The 23,039-nt window shown below is 41.3% G+C and overlaps 1 protein-coding gene across 1 annotated transcript; it reads right to left on the bottom strand.

Annotated features, from left to right (window-relative positions):
* Window positions 1–190: 190 nt before the first annotated feature.
* On the bottom strand, window positions 191–20,699 carry CROT (carnitine O-octanoyltransferase). The gene is made up of 17 exons (XM_066991678.1): window positions 20,543–20,699; window positions 20,127–20,250; window positions 15,154–15,278; window positions 14,077–14,258; window positions 13,771–13,895; window positions 11,013–11,121; window positions 8,684–8,777; window positions 8,463–8,588; window positions 7,933–8,034; window positions 7,207–7,290; window positions 6,995–7,102; window positions 6,599–6,729; window positions 5,081–5,204; window positions 3,183–3,261; window positions 2,492–2,585; window positions 2,196–2,315; window positions 191–1,138 (listed from the first exon to the last, which is right to left on the bottom strand). The coding sequence occupies exons 2-17, from the start codon at window positions 20,239–20,241 to the stop codon at window positions 1,018–1,020; spliced, it is 1,839 nt and encodes a 612-aa protein (XP_066847779.1). The 5' UTR covers window positions 20,242–20,250; window positions 20,543–20,699; the 3' UTR covers window positions 191–1,017.
* Window positions 20,700–23,039: the final 2,340 nt, after the last annotated feature.

Genomic DNA, 23,039 nt, shown 5'->3' with positions numbered 1-23,039 from the left:
TTGCAGTAAAACAAATTATCCTTGATCTCTCCCAAAACTCCAAAAAACGGAGAAGAGAGCAAACAACGCGTACTTTAGAATCTCCATTTCAAGTTCAGCATCTGTTCCCCAAGATCATCTATTTCACAAAGTCTAGTCAACGCAGATCAAGCATCAACTTAAAAATAAATCAAATTTAAAAAAAAAAAAAGATTTTTAGAAGAATTTTATTTAAAGAGAAGAAAATACAAAACTGCTCAAAGACAGGAATCAAAAGTCTTAAAATCCTGAGAGTCTCATCAAACTGCCTTCAGTGCTTACTGTTACTGTGTATTACTAGTATAAAGCAGCAGAGAAATTCACAGCTCACTAGAAGATGTAAACTCTGAGGAATTTGGAATTAATATACTACTGTCTTTATTACTGAAGGCTTTTTTAAAATACTTCAGATTGCAGTGCCTTTATATTATAAATGCAGTGGGAATATCCCCATACGCGGATACAACCTTTATTTTATATAATCCAGGTAGCAGAAGTGAAAGATACCTCACAAAACAGCACAGCCTGATGGAGGCAGCCCTTCTATTTCATAAACCACTACGAACAGGCAGCACAGTCACCTAAGAGGAGAGTGTGGTTACTCTGAAGTACACAGGTAAGTGCTCCACTGGCATGAACAGTATCATTAGACTACAAAGTATTCTATGTGTTACTACTAAGATCATAAATACAAATCTCCCATAAATTCTCCGTTTCCAACACCATATCTCCCAAGTATGTTTGCATTGTTGAGGCATGTTTTAATATTGCATAGTTTGACATAGATCAAATACTACTACTTGCATTGCTGTTGCAAATGGCTACATTACTTTTGAATGGGTACTGTTACCACAGTAAATCCCATGAACACAGGTAGATTTCACACAGATCATTACAAGTCTGAGCTTGAATACAACAGTTCTCTTGAGTAGTGTTTCATTTACAAGTTCTGCATATAACCTGTAAGCTTGCACAGGCTCTTTCATATCATTATCAACCTTATAACTGAGTTGTAATTGTTAACTGCAGTATGTCCTGAAAACACCGGAATACGGTTCTGCACAGCACTTCTGCGCTGGTCTCTGGGCATGATTTCCAGGAAGAACAGTTAACGATAATCCTGTCAATACAGAAAACGATGAAGTTATCACTCTTAATTATCATGGTCTAAAATAAGTCATAAATTAACCTCAAAAATCAAATTATCAACAAGTTCAGAAGCAAAAATTAGCAAATAAACACACCATCCCAACATACAGATTTAAGGATTCAAACCCCCACGGCCTTCAGTAAAAATGACAATGTTTACAGATCTTGAAACTAGGTATTTTGATTTAAATACCCATTTCTACATACACTCTGACATAACTTTTCTGCTTACATTTGAAAATGCAGAGAAGAAATACAATTCACAGAAACTAGTTTAAAGTACTTTCTGTCTATTTACCTAATCTTTATTTATGCTAACAGAGCTACACGAGAAAGTATAATTGGTTTGTATTTTCAAACTGAATCCAACCTACAGTAAAGTTTTTATTTTTTTTAGAAACTAGTCATCAAACTACACCTGAATCACAAAATAGCAGGTTATCTCAGCACACTATAATCAAAGTAATTTACTTGATTTGGTGAACAAGTGGTAATTTTTGTCTGTGAGACTAATAAACCGAAGCTAGATCTTTCCAAATGCTACCATTTTATGAGAAGCGAAGCCAAATACTTTAGCTTCTTCTTCGTTGAATCAAGAGGTGTGTGCATCACTGTCAAAAAATGATGGACAGTGTGCTCACCTGTACTCCATCTGTCTGTCGGTCAATAGCTACTTTTTAAAAACACCTCTGCATGTGTTATGTTTAATGATCTCTAAGGAGAAAGCTTATTTTAAATCTTATTTTAAAGGTTAACTTCTGTTGTTCCCCCCTTCACCTGCCCAACTCTTTCCTTTCTGCTCACTGTCAGCATCTAGGTGCTCATGTCACCTCCACCATTTGTCCTTCCTCCCACACGTGCTTTCCCAGAACGTCAATGCCTCTATTCTCCTCTACCTCACTTCTCAACCTTTTCTGACATGTTCAACCACGTTTCATCTTTTCCTTCCTTCCCTCATAGTCATTAGCTATCTTTCCTTTTGTGATACAGAGAAAGAATGAAGGCCCAAAATGAAATGACATCCTCACCTGTCATCTCGGATTGCATAGAAAAAGCCATAGCCATGGTCTACCATAGGTAGTGCACATCCACTGAATCTAGTGTAGCCAGTCAGGCTAGTTGAAAGAACGAAATTCCCACCTCCTCCACTGTAAAACACCACAAAACAAAAGCAGCATTTTCAAAGTTAATTTCAAAGTGCATTTTACAAAAAGTTATTTTGTCCTAGAGATCAGAAAATCATCAGGCTTGAGGTCAATGTAACAAAGTCAGTCCTCAGTTACCAAGGGACACCGCTTCCCCGCAGGACAAGACCCCCGGTTACCTGGCTGTGAAGGCAGGATCCACATAAAGTTCTGGCACTGGGAGTCCTTGCTCCTGGGCTATGAGCAGGAGACCCAGGAGATGACGGTCAAATCCTGTCAAAGAAACGCACAAACTGCATCATTAACAGCACCTTTTCCCGCTTTTCTGCTTTTTCTTTTCCGGATAGCTGAAGCTCAAATAGCAGCTGAAGGACAGAAAATGACACAGTCTAGCAAAAAACAAAACAAAACAAAAAACACAAGATTCACACTGTGGCACACAAAACCACTTCCCAAATATCTGGTAATGTTTGGGTATATTTTGGTAATTATATTTGGTAAGAGGCCTTCAGCACTTTCAGTTTGCAACACTGAGCCCAAATGCAAATAAGCTAAGTAATACAGACCCTGTGCATACCCTGCAGAAAACAAAACTCAAGAACAACTTCTATTTCAGCAAGGAGGAGGAGTTCGACACACTGAAATTGGCCCACCAGCAGAAAAACTGAATTAACATTTAAAGTGAAAATGTATTTAGGGTGCAAGGAAGGGTACGAGGAGTTGGTTTTAGTTCCTCTTCCCAAAATTACTTACATATAAAATGTTAAGGGGGTAGTTTTATGGAGCACAAGAAGACAGAAGATATATTAGCATACAGAAATGTTCCCTTTCCACCCACAAGGAAAGAAATAACTTTGGATCCAAGAGTACCTCTTCCATTCTCACATTCTTTCCTCAGCTTATTGTGCTTTGCAAACGCTGCATGCATCAGCTGTAGGCGTTCATATGTCTGTTTAAAGTAAGGGGAACAGGTTAAAAAAAAACAAAACAAAACAAAAAACACAACACATTACAAAGCACTGATCAGCAAGTTTTTCCCTTTCACTACTTCTAGCAATTTTAGATAGAAGAAAATGGAGGAATTGAAAGGTACATTAGAACCTTGTGACTCACCCATATTCTTTTAAATTTCTCAAACTCTTTCTCCCAGATCCAAATTCCTTTTTCATGAGAACTTGCTCATTTGTTCCCTGTATCTGTGTTCTGTTATTCAGGTCATTTTTGCACTGACTAATATTCTAAGCCTCATGCTCTTTTCCAAACAAGCTGAAAGAATGCTGCAAGGTAGCCACTGTAAACTAGAGAAATTAAAACCAAAAGCCTTCTACCACTTACTTAGAAAGCCCATGAGCTTTTAGCAGGTCTGGCTGCGTTTATATGAGCATCATTTTCCGTGACAAAAAAAAAAAGAAAAAAAAGAAAGAAAAAAATTGTGAAGAGAAAGCAGAAAAAAGTGCATCTTGCCTCTTTACCCTAATTAAAACATACACATCTTGGCTTGTACTTAGGTCCTGCTAGCTCTTTAACTACTCAAGGAGCACCTTCTATCTTTGTACTCGGTATGTGCGAGGCTGCAGCACGGAATGCGAACCACTGCCAGTAGCCACTCTATTTGGATAAAAACCAAGCTGCTAAGCTCACAAGGGGAAAAAGAAAATGTCACACAAATGGATTTTCTTCCAAAGCACCTAACTTCAGGTAGTTTCAAGTACCTTAAGAGTAGCCTTCTAGGCATGTTTATTTCAATGCCATTGAGCAGATTAAATGCTATTAAAGCCCCCTAAGAGATTATCATAAAGAAACAGCACTAGGAGGACATTTGGAGATAATGACAAAAAGAAAGAGAAGGCTACTGTTAGGGCTGGAAGTAACAAACCTCTCTGTGTATTGTCCATAAAAGCCTGATAATTGGTTAGAAGATAACTGAATAGCAGGGAAACAACAGGAGCCCATACGTGCAATAGGAAAGCAGATGTAACTAACGGCACGAAAGCTGAGTTTTAAAGCTGCAGCATATGCCACAAGAAGACAGTGAAGACCAGGAAAATCCACTCTTTAGGACTAATCATCCATCACACATACTTCCCGACAGCTATACTCCTCTGTTTCTCAGAGACATTAACAATCTGTAACCTCTGAATTTCCTTAGAGATGTGTAGCCTGTGTTCCAAATCTTCTCCTTCCATCATTTCTCACGCTCTGAGCAATGTGCAGCGAGGACAACAGAAGGAGCTTTTGTACAGCTTTCACTTGGCAAGAAAGGCATGAAATCCCTCGCCAGCCATGCACTACAGGGTAGTTGCTGGGAAAAGGAAAGGTCACTGGCTGAGCTATTCAGAGGCAAGCTCTGGAATACATCCCTGTTGCCACTAGGACACAAGCAGATTTCAACCTCGCTCTTGGACTCAATGATTAGATTAACATTTCCCTATTTCACTTTAAAATTAAAACAACAGAACCACTCCATGGCAGAATACACTGGTACCCAGCCGGTTACTTTCTGAGGCATGAAAATCAGTGTGAATATAGCTCAAGACAGACTTGAAAACCAAGTGTAAATAGAAAAAAAATCAAACCAAGCCCACGCACAACGGCTCACCTCAGTCCCAGCAACCGCAGCCAGACCTCAAGCAACCCAACATTTGCAATTTGTCTTACTGGAAACAAGCCAACTACCATTAATGAGACAGTAGGAAAGTGAATTTTAAGCAGTTCAAATGACACGCCTTCTAAACACATTATGATTAAAGTAGGGTTTCTGTATTTACACTGGCAGAAGGATCCAGCATGGATTTGCACCACTCCACTGCTTCCACAGTGCACGGTCTCATGGTCTCTGTGCGGCCGTGATAGAAGCGCCTGGTCATTGCAGTCTCATAGCAGCAGCCCGGACTGAGAAGAAAAATGAGGGAAGAATATCTCATCAACTTCACAGAACTATTTGCTCTCTCCAAGAAAAAAAATGTTCTGTGAAGTATCCTACGCATCCAGCCCAGTTACAGCCATCCGTAAGCCCCTAATTTGTGTGTGTGCATGTGTATCTGAAAAGGAGCCGCAAAGGAGCTCTGCAAGCTTTTATGAGATAGACGACTGAAAAAGCGCCAACGCTGTAATCACTTCTTGAAAGGCTGGCTTGTCATGGCTATTTTCTGCTGATTAAAGATGTACTGTACTAGTTTAACTAAGCTGAATTTATGCAGCATTCAGTTTCACTATGTATTTCCATCAAAGAAACCATCTAACACCACACAAAAGCTCAAAACTTAAGAGACACACCTGACGTAAGCAGTGTCTTCCAACGCTCGCTGTTTATAAGGGAAAGGCTCAAATCTCTTGCATACTGGCACTCACCTAGAGAGAGTCACACACTCTCTGGAGAGTCCCCAGCTCTACCATATTCTACCATTTATACAATTGAAATGCAACGTAATAGTGTGTTTAAAACAGACTTAACAGGCTATTTTAGTCAGACAATTTATTCCAATGTTTAGCAAACCAAGATCTAGCCTGTCTGATAGGACGAGCACCTCCAGTGACTAAACGCCATACTCACATGATGAAACCCTCTTTTTTTCCGAAGCAAGCAATACTTGCTAGGTCAGTAATGACTCATCCAAGCCATAATCATGGCTAGCTAGCAAAGAGAAATTTGGGAACACCAGTACCAGGAAGAACAGTGTCTTTTACCAAGAATCCAAAATAAAATGACACACACAAAACTGCTGAGCCACGCTTCTGGAGGGTCCCTGTCTCTATTACTACACCCAAACTTCCATAATTAATGGTGCTGAAGGAAAGTGAGGCACTGAAGTCTAAGAGTTCTTTTACAGCTTTGGAAGCCTAACTATTTTACTGATGGCTGTCAGCTGCTACAAATAAAGATTTCTACTCCATCTGAGCAACTGTTTGGCATTAAGGAATCCTGACCCATTGCAAGTTTGCCATTTGCCCCGTTATTTACTTTGTACAGTCCAAACTCATGTTGTTATGGACTTTTGTCTGCCCTCCATTCCATAGTATGTATGCACATGATCCCTGTGAGGGGAACAAGGACAATCCTTCTGAGGCCAAGAGCAGAAGCCCCTTGAATTTCAGTGGTGCAAAACAAGGCCTTATTTGATCTTCAAAGCAAACAAAACAAAGCAAAACCTTGCTTCTTCATTCTTTTATCCCTATAGCAAGTTATACAGTGGCACTGCAAGGCCCCTGCATTACATCTCCAGACCCACACCTCTATTCAATGCTCTGTTTTTTCATTCATAATCTGGGTAATGAGCTTTTCTTACCGCCCGTGACATTTGTAATAAGCCAGCTGAAGGGCAAGCTGCACAAACGTATCAGGATGAAGTTTCTTCTTCCTAATCAATGCTTTGCCAAAGGATGTGAAGGCGTAACTCACTAGTTCCAGTTCAGATACCTGTTAAGCCACAGGAGGAAAAAAGAAAAAAAAAACAAAACACACAGAAGTCAAGTCATTTCAAATATCACAACTTGGTTCACTTCAAATGAAACATATTCAACACAAAGCAAAAATGGTACAAATTTAACCATGGTTTTAAATCCCCTAAGTCATCAATTCATAACATATTTACCTCTGTTGTCTGGCAGAAAGAACAGCTAAAACCACACAAACGCAATGAAAAAAATCAATGACAATTAGGAGAAACAGCAAGAAATTTCACCTTTTTGTAATATATTTCTTTAGTACGTCCAATTTCATTAATAACCTTTTGGTCCACCGTGAATACAAGTTCCTCTGGCCATGGAAGATCCCTCACTTTATCTGATCCCTGGGAGCAGGCAGACAGAAAAAAAAAAGGAGAAAACAGAAAATGTTACCCATAAAAAAAAATTGACACTAACTAATACATTTGAAAGATTAAAGTATACGTACCTTCCATTTTCCCTCGTTCTCAATAATCTTGCCATCGGTATACACTAACATGGTAATTAAAGCCATGGCATCAAAAGGAGAATGCTGGAATCATACAGGACGAGATATTGCATTATTTGCATGACTGCAAGAGGATCATATTGTTTTGGTTTTTTTTCCCCTACCCCACTTCTTATCCCCACAGACTAGCAGCTTTACAACAGAGCGTTGGACTTGTTTTTCTAGTTCTTCTACAATACTTATAGAACTACTGTAAGTCCACCTGCTGTTTTGACTGCTCTGTATCTAGATAGGCACAGCACAGCTGTAGAGAAGCAGATTGCAGGCAGGTTGTAGACCTTTATGGCCACTTAAGAACTGTCATTTAAGAATAAAAACAATCTGAGTTTAAGAACACACTTGTTCAACATAAAGAATTCATTTTTAGCCTTCTCATGCAATTTACTTCCGAAACTGATGAGGGAGTGTTAAAGACAGAAATAAGATTAGGATTTCAGAGCTCATGTTCTTAAATCAGGTACGGTATAACATCGATCACTGTAAAAGCAGACTGCTTTTGGAAACTTGCCAGACAAGCTGCCCGGAAAACCAGGCTAAACTAAAAAGTAACATGTTAAACATTTAATACTCTGAAAGGGAAAACTTACTAAGTAAATACTCGAAAGGTTTATAAGGGGAATTGTGTTTGTGTTTTTTTTTTTTTTTTTTTTTTTTTTTTTAACTTACGTCACAGAATGCACTGCTGGTTCCATTGGAAAAGAAAATGCAATTGTAGGATTTATCTCCCCAGCGCACAGTTGGATCACCCACTACCCCCAGCCTCGTAACCTAAAGCAAAAATTTTACACTGTGGGTTTTCAGAAATATGAAGTACGCTGCCAACCTCTGTCAGCCAAAACTAACCTACATTAAGATGGTGAGGCCTGCCCGATAGAGAAGACATTTTCATGCAACTAAAGATGAAACAATTAAGAGTGGTAACAAGTTGATGACTATATTTCTAAGGACCCTGAAGCATGGAGAGCAAAAAGACTACAAAGGTCTATTTCCTCTATTCTCACTTACAATATCTTAACAATTCAAACTATTTAATTATTCCTGTGGATCAACAAGAAACATTATCTGCACATTGATCTGCTTCATTTTCTCAGTTATAAAGAAGCAAGGTGCTACTTCACCACAGAAAGAACATGCACATATGCAGAGAAAAAAACTATATAAAGGGCAGATAAGAACTATCGAAAATCTTTAGCTACCTCGGTGTAGTTCTCAGGAGTTACATGGGGACTAGAATCATCCAGGCAGACGGTGAACAAACTTTTCTGAATCTTTTCAAGATGGGCTAGGTTCTTTGAATCAAGACCAATCAAATATTCACGTATCTAGAAAGCAGGAAATGGCAGAGTTAAGTGAAATGAAGTATTTGCAGTGGTCACAAATTTTTTTTATGAGGAAAAAACTGTCGAAGGATTCCAACCTCTGCCCATTTTGTCCTTTCATTGCTTGTCAAGACTGCCAGTCCTGGTCCAGCTGGTTCACTATGGCATCTTTTCTGGATATATGTAAGTTGCCTATAAGAAGATTTCAAAAAGCTAAAGTTAACAAGGAACATACGAAGATGTATCAAAAACATCATTTTTATCTCTCTTTTTTTTTTCTCCTGTCGAGCTGTAACTTTTGTTCCACATTCACAAGCTAATATGAATTTTAAGGAGGGTCTGAGGGAGCTGATTTGTGTGAAGGGCAGCTGAAAATCTGCTTTGTGTTCAGTCACTAACAGACAATTCCAATTGCAGTTGCCAGCACAGTACAGACTTACATGTAAACTACCATGACCCTAAAGTGCTAAGCATGCACTTAGATCAATTTAAAACTGGATTTAAGTCTTCAACAGGGAAGATCAGACTTTCCTGAGCAACAAGTCAGCAATACTGCAGGTCTCCAGCTTTTATAGCAGCTAATGAGACACAATGGAAAAACTTTCACTCAAGAAAAAAAATAGAATTTACAGAACAGTAACTGCAGTACATCCTAAATGGAGAGACTCAGCTACACAAGAATACTTCTTCCTACTGGTTCCTTACGCTGCCCCTTTGAAGAGCTATTAACAGAGCGCTACTTTGGCAACAGAAAGTTTTAGGGTTTTTGTCCGTATTCTAGTTGTTCACTTCCTTGTTGCTTGCTTGATCTAACTTGTACAACTATGTAAGTCAGAAATACAGATGTTGAATCCTGAAGTACCAAACTTTCAAAAAAAAAAAAAAAAAGTGACTTTTGAGCTTCTCTATTTTTTGCCTTGCCTAAGGAAATGGGTCAATCTTTTGCCAATTTTAATTGGCAAAAAAATTGGATTTTTTTTAAAAAAGCCTTCTGCTGTGCTCTATAACCAGCACTTGCACAAATGCCATAAATTCTTCCTAGATCATAGAATCACTTAAGTTGGAGAAGACCTCGATGAAATGTACAATCCCTCTCTAGCAAGTAGATGCATATAGATCCGAAATTGATCAGAAGGGGCTTATGCTGAAACTACCTCTGTATGTGACATTAGAGTTGAGAGAGCAGAAAAGCCTGTGGACGTAACTACTGCCAGTTTGAAAAGCTGTCACTTCTGCATGCTACTGGGAGAGTGGAGATGCAGCATGGAAAAGCTTGAAACATAAAAAATTTATTATTTAAAGAACCAAATTATTTCTGTTTCTTTGCAGCAGTTCAGGAGTATGAAAAGAACCACAAACGTGGTCAGTTATCCCTGGTCTTGCACAAACACATTGAAAGAAAATGAAATGCTGCCGCACTGCTCTGTAACTAGCAGAAAATCAACTTATACTTGGATTTTTGACGGCTGCACTCACCAACAGGAATTCCAGCCCCTCTATTCTTTTCAAAATTAACCACAGATGGATTAGGTTTGAAACGTTATCAAAAGGATAGTTGTGCTTCATCCTTGATAGATTTGGGCCCCTTGCTACAAGAAAGACATGGAGGTGCTCGAGAGAGTCCAGAGAAGGGCTACGAAGCTGGTGAGGGGTCTGGAGAAAAAGTCTTATGAGGAGCGGCTGAGGGAGCTGGGATTGTTCAGCCTGGAGAAGAGGAGGCTCAGGGGCGACCTTATCGCTCTCTACAGGTACCTTAAAGGAGGCTGTAGCGAGGTGGGGGTTGGTCTGTTCTCCCATGTGCCTGGTGACAGGACAAGGGGGGAATGGGCTGAAGTTACGCCAGGGGAGGTTTAGGTTGGATGTTAGGAAGAACTTCTTTACTGAAAGGGTTGTTAGGCATTGGAATGGGCTGCCCAGGGAAGTGACTGAGTCACCATCCCTGGAGGTCTTTAAAAGATGTTTAGATGTAGAGCTTAGTGATAAGGTTTAGTGAAGGACTTGTTAGTGTTAGGTCAGAGGTTGGACTCAGTGATCTTGGAGGTCTCTTCCAACCTAGATGATTCTGTGATTCTGTAATGATGAAGTAGCACTAAGACAATTATCAGTGCAAACTGGTCCTGAAAGGAATGGTGTTACTTATAGTCCTGATAATTCCACGTCAAAAAACATCACACATAGATGATGTTTCCTACTGAAACACCTTCATTCACCCCTTTTGCATGATGTTGATGGGTGTACTACAAAAGAACAAGACTATGACTCATGGTAAGAAGATGCCATCTACTAATCCAAAATTCACTAGAATCTGAATGTTTGCAGCTGCAGGAAAAGTTGTAGTCTCTCACAGCCTAGCTCTTTGGAGTGAGAGGGACAGAAAAACAACTATCTTTGGTATGCAGCTCATTTGAAACAAGGTAGTTTGAAAACCTGGAAATCTCTGGAGGAGTCAGCATGTTTCCTTCATGTATAGCATCAAATGTAAACACTCGGCCTCGACACTGGACCATTAAGTGGGACGGGCATTCACCTTCAGCCGCTGAAACAAAGCAAAACACCAAATGTGAAAATGCAGCACCAGGGATAAAGTCAGTGACAGATAAAGGAAAACTATTCAGCAAGTCCTACAGACCCATTTTTCTTCAAAATGAGGCAGACTTCATAGAGTTAAAAAGAGGATCACATTAAAAAGAATAATTTTCAAAGACCAACTTCATGATCTTACTGCAGTGTTGAAGTTTTAAGAGGTCTCAGAGAAAATCTATACAAGTACATAACTTATATACATACACCATTATTAACGACTTCAAGTCATTGTCGTTACCTAGTAGTAAACATCATTTATTCGTGTACCTTGTAGGCAGGAACACCCTCTGCCAAAACAAGAGTAATTACTGATATTTGTTTTGTTAAAAAAAAAAAAAAAAAAAGGGAAGGGGGGTGCAAAGGGGAGGGGCAGGAAACATAATGCAGTAAGCAAGTTGCTAAGGTACTTTCCACTTGATTCGATTCCTGAACTGAGTCCCTCACTTCTCAGGCTGTTTATTTGACAAGTTTCAGATACGCATCTCAAGAACAGAGATGTGCACGGAAGTCAATTAGACCTGATCAGCACGTGCAAGTCTGTAAAAATGGAACTAACACACAAATTTGGACATTATACAGAAACACAGGTGGTACTGGCCCACAGTAGCTCAAGTACGTTTGCACAGCACTGTCTTATCATATCCATCTACCTGGCATTAATACTAAAAAAAAGTTGGAAAAGTTTGTGATAAAAACAGATGATAAATCTGGTTTTGGCTACATTTTTCTGAAACTGAGCCACTGTGCTACAGCTCTCGTAATACAAAACTTTGCCCAAGGACAAAGAAGAAACGTATGCTTCTTTATCCACAACTATTTAACTCAACAAAAGCCCACAAAAGCCTTTATCTTAACAATCAGATTCTTATGCAGCTATCTTTATGGCTCTACTTTCTAAATCAGTTAATGCAATTCAATACAATCTGATCAAGGATGCGGAATTTCTCATTTCATGCAAACCACATTCTCACAGATCATGAAATTAAGATCTAACATAACCAAAACTAGAAAGGATGACAACAAATTAGGGCATTTTATGGAGCATCCTCCTAAACTTAGCTGTCTAAAGCAAGGGGGAGAATTAAGTTCGGAAGTTAAGATACCTACAACTCCGTGTCTGATCTCTGACTGCAGCTGGGGGAGATCTATTCAATACATTTACTGAAATCTAGTGAGCTCTTCATCTGTCCTCAGTAAGGTGTCTGCTGCAGGGTGAACCAAACAGCTCTCCAGGCTCCACTGATCAAGGTCTTTTGCCTTCATCTTAGTCTGGTCTTTGACTCCAAGCTGACATTACCGGTCAAATTTTAGGTGTCCTACTCTGCAATCTCAATCTTACGTCAAGTGTTTAGACGACGTCAGTTCCCTCTGTAGCCAAAGGAGAGAAACAGATCCCTCTCCAGATAGCAATTCCTTCTGTCTTATGTACCTGCATATCTGGATGACCCAAATCCTTCCCTAGAGGTATTCGTATTTCTCCATGAATCACACAGACAACTAATTGAACTAAGTATTTCACCTGGAGACAGACAATCTACATGGAAATGGATTTCACATGTTGTGTATGACATTAAAGATAACATAAGCAAGACTGTTTAAAGATCTTACAATATTTTAAGGTAAAAAAGGGATGTGAATGACTTGCGTATCCACAAGATCACAGCTTTGCTTAGTAAGTGTGATCATAACACTGAATTTCCACCATTCGGACTTGGTATTTAAATTGATTCTTCAATTGTAACCCTAAAATAACCCCCCAGAAATGCACCTTCAGCTTTGTGTTTTTCTCTTCACTTCCTGTGGCATGGAGATTTCCTTATATAATTTCTGTGGGGCAAGGCAATACATCTTTCCTCTTGAACTCCTGAGTCTTTCAGGAACTCACATCTCACACGATTAACTAGAGCAATGCTCCTGAACACCTCCAGACGCATCCAAATGTGTGTGTGGGAGAGGGGTGTTATGTTTTCAGTTAGCTGGTTGCTAATGCTACAATATACGTTAGTGAAGGACATTACACTTTTACTTCAGCTCTTGACCAAGCACTCCAGAAAACTGTTACGAACTTAAGAGAATGGCTTCAAGAATCTCTACGGAGTATTTTCAAGACTGAAAATAAAAGAAGTTGGCTAAGCCAAGAGCCAGCACAGCGACAGAAAGTATGTAAGAATTATCCCAACAGAATGTAACGGGAGCACACTCCAGAAAAGCATTCCAGAGAAAAGGACACAATTACAAACAATGCTGCAATTCTGTCCAAACAATACATGTAATACACCCACATTTTTAACGTATGGAATTTGTCTTTTTTAATTCTTAATGCTAGCACTGCAATTCTTAGAGGCATCAGGCTGGTAACACACAATTTGTAGCAGAGCTTTCTTTTAACCTTGAACAAGGTTAAATAAGGAAGGACTAAACATCGTACCAAAAAGTCATTAGTGGATATGATTTCTTATTTGCTTCTTTATGTAAGCACTCAACAACCAGTATCTGATTTAGTTTTTGAAGAAGCAAGTAGCTGATGGTTAAAATGACTGCTCCATTAGCCTCCAACACAAAATCATTTGCTTGTATTAACCCACAATCTGTATTTGTTTACCAGTCTTAAAATAGTTGCAGACTGAGTCTCTGGTAATTCCAGGAACCTTGCAAGTGTTGAAGAGCATTCGAAATTGGTTCATGTCCAGAACATCATCCCTAGATCTCTCTATAGGCACCTTCTCTCTGCAGTAAACAAATATACCAAAATTAAGCATGAGAGGTGATAATTATGGAAGTAAGTCAAGGTAAGACAAGCCCATCTTCTACTGTACAGACCTTGTGCCAATGAACATAAACATATTTTCACTACTGAAGTATGCACAGATCTGTAAGAAGAAACAATTGATTCTAAATATTTTCTTACTCTCGTAACAGCTCCCAGAATTTCAGGGTGTGCCATATATTGATACACGCTCTCTCTATCTGAGTGCCTTCTTTGGATGGCCAGCAGTGTTCAATATAGGGAGCAGGGCCGCCCATATTGCAGTGGATTTGCGTTGCTATGCGAAGATCAAGATAAGCCACATTCAGCCACCAGTCCTCCAGCTGAAAATGAAAAATGTTTGGCATCAGAATAACTTTCAGACATTAATTCTCTAATAATCACTGCCTGATCTGCATGGGTTTTGTTTGTTTTGTTTTTCAATATTTTGAATAGTAGTTCCTGTATAATAGAAGGCAGGAGAGTGGTTCAAAACCTAATTGTTGAGGGTAATGCTACATCTAGCTCTTCTCTTATTTGCAAGCTGTTGAAATAATATTCAATACTACTTCAGGCTATTAAACTGTAAAATTATGTAGAACTATGAAAAGTTCTTCCCTGATATTCATCATCATCTTAAACTCTTGCATGTGCCAGCTCTGGCTGCTGTGAGTATCAGCTGTTACAGCACGAAGAAGGGAAGGAAAGAGAATTTGTGCGAGTGAGGATCTGCGATGGACAGTTCACAACACAGTTTTCTATCACCTGAAAATGCCCACTCCGGCACGTGTCACGTTAAGACTTGCAAAGTTCTCATGAATGGCCCCCACTGAATCCCTTCCTCAAGAAAAAGAGGGACCAAACTCTTAAGTTACCTCCCTCCCCTACATGCTAGGGTAAAGCAGGTAACAGAAGAAAAGACTGACAGACAGACAGAGCATTCAAAAGCTGGTAACTTCGCATTTTAGTTAGAGAACTCTCTTAGCTGCCCAACTGAAAAAAAATCACAGATATACAAGCAAGTGTGCTCATATCCACAGGCCAAGTGGCAGACCCTAAGAAGAAAAAAAAAAAATCACAGCTAAGTGCCTCTCAAAACCATATGCTGAACAACCAGCTTATCACTTGTTCTCCAGAGAGGTGCTGATATCTTCTCTCCGAGCAAAGCAGCGGCAGTAACATGCATACACAACCGAGGAGTAAGTTCAATTACAATTTCTTACATACCTAAATACCTACCCAATTCCTTCTTGTTTTAGCTCTTTCCAGTAATTTCTGATGCAACTCTTTGCCAATCCCATTTTCAAATTTTTTCACTATATCCTCAGTTCTTTGATATTCTTCTTCATTTAGAAATGGCTTCACTGTAAAGAAGGAAATGTTTTTAAAGAGAACTGTATGCTGAGATTTATTCCAGGATAAAGATGTCCACAGGGGAGTGGATGAAAGTATCCCAAATTTATTTTTCGTAAACATACATTTTTTGGGGGGGAAAAACACCTTTTAAAAGCTGTAATTAAACCAGTGTGTTCTAATAAAGACATAAGTACATACTTTTAAACAAATACGATGTCAGATTTCAACAATTGCTGAAAGCCTGAAATATGTAACAGGTAAATGAATCCAATCTATTTTAAACTATAACTGGAAATACCATGGAGTCCTGTGTCTTCATCAGCTGCCAAAGAACTCAACGAATAACTAAGTTTACAGGAACTCTCTACCTTAATACATTGAGCCATACATGTCTGTCACCTTACTGCACCAACTATAAGCTACTTGCCTTTATTTTCAAGCCCATCCATGGCCTACAAGCACCGTACCCATCAAATCTCAACTGTCCCTACATTATCCCTACTTGAATGATGCTGATGACAGTTACTACTGTCCAATTTTTATATTTTAAAATACTTCTGGATTTTTCTCAGATCATACACCATACAGTCCAAAGTTCTCCGTAAATATTTGCAGAACTCATTATTTTCATCAAAAAGCCTACTTAAAACCTCTTTACAGTGTCATTTATTGTTATCAGCAAGCACTGCTGACGTGGGTTTGTATAGGGGTATATCTCATACGCCGTACCATGTACTAACACTGTGTACAATGTATTTTTCTGTTATCTTTATACTTAGACTGGCAAGTCACTGGCAAACAGACCTGTGGGGGCATCCGCTCATTCAAGGCTGACACAATGAAGTCTAACTCGTATTTGAGGTTGCTGGACACTGTCAGGTATTTTCTTGTCTGTCTTGCTACAGCTAATCCTGTGACCGACTTACAAATGTTAAGAAATGGGGAAGGATACACAATTACTAAAAATTAAACAAGTATCTGTATCATCTCTAATCTAGCTTCGGGGAGAAACAACGGCTTCAAGTACTTGTCTACCCTCATGGAATTAAAACCGTACTTCCTCACAACTACGTCTTGCTGGAATTACGACTGCTTGCCTTCAACCACTTCTTTCTTCTCCGCAGAATCGTTGAGCTGAAGTTGGAAGGGATCTTGGGAGAACATCCAGTCCAACACCTCAACTCAGCAGGGTCAGCTAGAGCAGGTTGCTTAGGACCACACCAGGCTTTGAGCATCTCCAAAGATGCAGACTCTACAACCTCCCCGACAGCAACCTATTCCAGTGCTTGCCCACCCTCACAGTAAAGTAAGTTTTCTTATTTTTAAATGGAATGTCTTGAATTTCTGTTTGTGACTGTCGCTTCTTGTTCTGTCACTGCATACTACTGTGAAGAGTTTGGACCCGCCTTCTTCACCCACCTCCACCAGGTACTTATACACATGACAGAATCCTCCCAAGCCTCCTTGTAATGGAGCTTTGAATACTGCTGAACTTTCTTGCCGCAAGGCTCCATTATTGGCTCATGGTCGACTTCATGTCCACCAGGAGCCCAAGGGCTTTTCTGCAAAGCTGCCTTCCAGCCCCAGCCCCACCTGTACTGGTGTGTGGGGGGGGTTATTCCTCCCCAGGTACAGGACTTGACATTTCCCTTTGTTGGCTGAACTCCAGGCGCCCGTTGGCTCACTTCTCCAGGTTGTTGAGGTCCCTCTGATGGCTCTGCAACCACCCGGCGCATCAGCCACTCCTTCCAGCTCTGTACCAGCTGCAAACCTTATTCTAGGTCAGGTTCCCAAAGCCTCATCCAACATGGCTGTGAATGCCCACCATTATAAGTGTTCAAAATCTCATTGGGTCAACCATTCCAGTGCCTAATTACCAGTGGGGTGTAAAAATAATAATAAAAAAATCTTTGCAATATCTATTCTAAATCTAGCCTCTTTCAATTTGAAACCATAACCCCTTGTCCTGTCACTACAGGCCTTGGTGATAATTCTTACATTGCCTTTCCTTTAAGCCCCCTTTAAGAACTGAAAAGCCACAGTGAGGTCTTCCCATAGACATTTCTTCTCTAGGCTGAACAAAGGCAGCTCTCTCAGCCACTGTTCATAGGAGAGGTGCTCCACACCTCGAACCATGTTGGCCATTAATGAAGATGTTAAACGACAGTGAACCCCGGGGTATACCATCATAAACTTGCCTATATCTGGAATATGTGCTACTGATCACAAACCTTTGAGCCCAACAGCTGAGAGGGTTTTCAGGCCACCTGACTGTCCACTATCTAGGCCACACTTTACCAGTTCGTCTCTAAGGATGTAAAAGGAAGCTTCTGACGTGCCAAAAGCCTTGTTAAAATCAGTATTAACAGTAAACATTGCTCTGCCCTCATCCACTGAGATAGTGTTACGGAAATTATGCGAGTCAAACACCATAAGAGGGCTTGACTCCAGGTTTCCACAATGTTAATAAGCCAAGAAAACAAACAAACAAACAAACAAAGAAAAAAAAAAAAACTTCTGAGAGAGCTTGAGCTGGGTGTTTCTGAGGAGGGACCCCAAACAAAGGGGGCCCCTAGGCAATTACACCCTTACGCTCCGGTCTGCTTTGGATGGGTTCCTTTTATCACATCTAGGCGAGCTGCTTTCTCCCATCTTCTGATGTAGAACCTGCCAGTGGGCGCAGAGGCTGTCTACGTAGTCTTGGTCACCCATCAAATAGCACCCATGCTTTCTGTGTTTATCCAGGGAAATGTGAAAAACACTAAGACTTCTATTATACTCTTGTGGAGTAGCGTAAGGAGGCCAGGATGTATCTGAAAATGGATCTTAGCTTTTCTCCTTTAGATAGGTAATGCAAAATACTGGAATTTCTTTCGTTATTAGGATAAAAATAAAGTTATTTTGAAAAGGAGCGAGGAAGACCTAACCTCGGTGGAAGAAGGTTAGCAGAGGGAACACTTAAAGAAATTGGACCTGAGTAACTCTGAGGGACTTGATGAGGTGCCCATGAGTGCTGAGGGAGTTGGCCTTTGTCACTGAGAGGCCACGTCTGATAACTGTGCCCTGCAGATTCTGCTTTAAGTGACTTGTACAAGGGAGGATCATTGGCATCACAGCAAATACTGGATTAATGTTTCCTCCGACTTCCACTGAGACTAAAGATCAACAACAACGATCAAAATTATGAAATGGCTTATGTACAAGGAACAGTAAGTAGGAGATAACTTTAGGTTAACACATCTCTCCTCAACTGGATTTTTTTTTCATGCCGTTTATGAAAACACAGATCAGAAGCAGAAAAGCAAGAGTTCACTGTCAGGTATCATCACTCCAGGAGAGAGTTATTTATTAACTTAGAGAGCCAGCTGGATTTACAAAACTAAGCTCTGAAGGGCAATTCTGTTTTTGTATGTTCACTACTACAACAGCACAAATTAAGTTAATCAACAGCATGGAGCTGAGACAGGGGAGGGTCAGGCTAGATGTTAGGAAAAGGTTCTTCACTGAGAGGGTGGCCGGGCACTGGGACAGGCTCCCCAGGGCAGTGGTCATGGCACTGAGCCTGCTGGAGTTCAAGGAGTTTAGCCCCCGTCATTTGGGCAACGCTCTCAGACATACAGTCTGATTTTTCAGTGGCCCTTTGTGAACCCAGGAATTGGACTCAATGATCCTTGTGGGACCCTTCCAACTCAAGATACTCTATGATTCTGTGCATTACAATAAAGCAAAAGAATTTTGTTGAGACACACACGCACCCCTCTGAAAACACCTCCTTCCCCTCCCTGCTCTAAAAACCACCATTTCAACACTCTCTATCAAAAAGCGATGACATGACAAACAACAAAGAAAACCTACCACTATTGCAACGTGATATGGGACCATTTCCAATACACACAGGAAAAAAGGGAACTCAGTGAATTTCAGGATTTATCTTTTGGGAAAGGGAAATTACAGTGTAACATATTTCTGCTGAGGACAGAACTTCAGGTTTTATTCTGTTACCATTCCTGTATTACAGGTAGGATGGTAAGACACAAATCAGACATTCAAGAGAAAAGCTCTATGTCTCTGAGCTCTGAAACTAGTTAAAGAAGCACAGGAAAAAAACCTTAAGATATTGGGTAATGTATCTTTGTCCTCCATGATGTATCAAAGTCTGGTATGATAACAAAGACCTCACCAGTCAGCTCTGCTCAGGGGCCTTTAGCCTAGCCCTAAACAGAGCTAGACACATTTGCACTTTTGTTTTCACAACTTCTCTTACACAATTGTCTTTAGACAGCTCACGTTTCAAGGCAGAAACCTCCCCACGGTAAACCACCAAAAAAATGCCCACCTCTGACTTTTCCTACTGCTGTATAATTAATAACGTTAATGAGAAAAGAAAAAAAATAAAAAGTTTGAAATCACTTTTTTTCCACAAAAGTCCTGGGTAAACACAGTCATGGACAAGCAAAGTAGTCATTATGCAAAACACACTTGTAGAGGGAGGAACACCTTTTGTTAGACAACTGATACAGCTAAAAAATAAAAATTAAAAAAAAAAAAAGAAAGAAAGCCCTCGGGAGGGGGAAAAAAACTAAGAAATTAACCTTCCCATATATCTGATTTCCTTTCATGCTCAAAAAAGGTAAGTGGTGTAAGGCATGAAGTTTTACTCGGGTTGCTCTGGGCATTTAGCTTCCTGTTTTGAAACTGAAAAAAGCGCTTTTGTGCCCTAACCTTGGCTGGATTCCTCAGCTCTCGAGACTGATACAGGCTGTCTGTAGGAGCACTACTTCCAAGGAGTCTCACTCAGATCGGCCTGGTTACGAGGGCACACGCCGCACTGCCGTTAAATTAGCCAAAGCCCTTACCTGACTCGAGGTATTTACTCAAAGATTCGTCCAGAGGAGGCACCGGCAGCGAAGGCAGCGAATTTTGGTACTGAAACGTCCGCTCCTCGGTGGATTCCTGCACTTGTTTCTCCATGTTGCAGGCCTGCAGCGCAACGCCAGGGCTCTCGATGAAGTTGAAGGCAGATGATTTATCTACCTACCCCGCTCCCTCCCCCAAAACCCCTTCCGCAGGGAAACATCGCGGACGCCAGAGAGGAGGACTCGGGGGCCCGTCACCCCAAAGCCACGCTCACGGCGGGCCGACGCCCACCAAGGGGCTACCGACCGCTTCCCCCCGGGTTAAGCGCACAAACCAGGCCGCGCCCGGCAGGGCCCGGAGCCACCGGCGGCCCTACCCGAGCCGCCCGGAGCCAGCCGGGCCGGGCAGCGCTCACCTCGCCCGGCTCGTCCCCGTCGCTGTCCCCGTCGCCGCCGCCGCCTCCGGCCTGCCGCTCAGCGCCCGGGCAGCGTCACCTCTGCCCCACTTCCCAGCGGGCCCGGGAGGCGGAGCGGGGCGGCCGGGCGGGGTCGGGGCGGAGGCGGAGGGGAGGGAGAAGGGAAGGGAGCCCGAGGGCTGGGGGCCCGCGGAGGGGGTGGGCTGGAGTCAAAGGACAAAGGGGTAAAGTGTCGCAGCTGGGCTGGGGGTGGGTCTGGGCGCCTCGTCTGCGTGCCGCAGGGCACCGGCTGAGGGGCCCTTCCCAGGGGTTGTCGTCCGCCCCCCCCAGAAGCCCCTTGCCTTGGGGTTTCCACTGGGGAAGGGCTGGGGATCAAAGAAGGGTGTTTCTGTAACACAGAGCGGAGCAGGGTCCCGGGTTTGTGTGCAGGCTGTTAGCAGGGCGTGTGGTTGGGAGGCCCGTAGGGTAGAGTGTTGGTGAGCAGCCCCACCACGGGAGTTGGGGGTGAACACGAGGGTAAGAGCAGGGTTTAGAGCAGTCCTTGCTTCTGGAGCAAGTGCTTTGCCACACTTGGGCTGGGCAAGCAACACAAGGCTTACCCAGTCTGACTTGCCACGATTAACCAGGTTTCTGCATTCAGAGACACCCGGCACGCTGGAAGGGTTGCTGCCACCCACACGCGTAGGTGGGTGGTGTGCAACCGGGAGCTATGGCTCAACCCAGAGACATCCTCCTCTCCCCCTGTCCTTTCGGGGACCTGGTTGCTTGGAAGAGCTTCCAAGACCCTCAGGCCTTAAGGGCGACCTTTCAGCCAGTGATAAAAAGCTGTCGGACATGACTTAGCCAACATGGGCAGGATAGGGTGGTGCATGTCAGGCTGTCCGCATTGTGCAAGAGGTAGGAGGTATAATCTGATTTTAAAATAAATAAATAAATAAACACTGTTTAACAAGGGATTTGTAGTGTGTAATAGTTATTTTTAAGTAGGCTTACAGGCTTAATTCAGGTTTCAGTTCACAGCTATAAATCTAGTTTTGTACAAGCAAAAGAGGACAGAAAACACTGCAAATTATTTTTGCAGTCCTTGGTAATTATACCATATCTTCATCATTCTTCCCACTGAAGCTTTAGTACTTGTGAATTGAAGAAGATCACATTGTTTCACAAACGGAATCACAAATGGCAAACTTTTGAAATACTGCCTTGAAGTCTTTAGTTTTAGAAATGGGAATTACTATGATGTTACGTGAATTGGGACCTAGCCAAAAATTTTCCATCCGCACGTTTTAAATAACACCAAGACATGCTAATGCCCTATTCAGACTGTAAAGGTGGAAGCAGGAGAATTTTATTTTTTTTGCATTGTTCTTCAGTATTGTACTTGCATAGGAGCACACCTAGCATAGATGCAGTGAAAGCAAAGTAAGGAAAATCAATTGTTCATCTGCTGAATTGCTGCTTAATCCTGCTCTTCTGTTGTTGCTCAAAAGAAGGATTATTGTCTAAATCTGTACATTTCTAGAGCTAGAAGATTAAGGACAGAAAATGACATAATGGGGATCACATCTTTTTTTTTGCCTTTTTTTTTTTTTTCTCCCATGGCCTTAGCATCAATTTTAAAACCTGCCACACTCAGAGTGAAATTTCAGCACTGCTATATGTTATCTATGTTATCACTCACAGCTAATCTGAACAGACCTTTGTTCCTTGACTTCTTTCCTTCTATGCATCATACTTCCAGTTACAGCAGTGGCACATTCTGGCCACTTCCCTGTTGCTATATGCCTTTGCTGCCAGAATGGCTTCCATGTTGCTAATCTCGCTATCCTTCCTCTGAGTCACTTTGTTCAGTCACCTTTTGCTTTGTGCAGTTACCTGTAAAGCAGCTACTTGTTGTTTAACGCACACAAAAATAGGTAAGATTAATGACCTACTAAAGTAGCATTGGTACGCTAAACATCCCCGGAAAGTCATCTGCCGTGTCTTTCTAAGTCAGATGGAAGAGTCAGCTTTTATTGCCCCTTGTGACAAGTGCTTGCTGTTGCAATCTTCCACTTCCTTTTTTTCATTTTAGATTTTATCTTTCTGTCTTAATGTCTTTCCTCTTGAATCTTTGAGCCACTGCCTGTCCCATCTTAGCAGCCTTGCCTTTATCTACAATTTCACCTTTCTTATATGTCATGGCTCTACTCTGTGGAATACGTCACCACTCTCTCTCAGGTTAACAATTTCCTCAAAAATTTGAACAAAGGTTGTGCAGCTGTGCCATATCAGAACTGACAGCTGGAAATGTAGGGAAGGTTGTATTACTCCTTTTTGTGTTCGTCTTTGAAGCATACACATGGGTTTTCGTTTTACGACAAGGTCACTCATGTAGTTGACCAAAGGAAGCTAGTCGATGTAATCTTTCTAGATTTCAGTAAGGCTTTTGATACTGTTTCTCACAGTATCCTTCTGGACAAAATGACCAGAATACAGTTAGATAAAAGCATAAGAT

Source organism: Anser cygnoides, chromosome 2, assembly GCF_040182565.1.
Source record: "Anser cygnoides isolate HZ-2024a breed goose chromosome 2, Taihu_goose_T2T_genome, whole genome shotgun sequence".
Lineage (NCBI taxonomy): Eukaryota > Metazoa > Chordata > Aves > Anseriformes > Anatidae > Anser > Anser cygnoides.
Note: the sequence above shows the minus strand (reverse complement) of the source record. Positions and strands in the feature narration are given on the sequence as shown.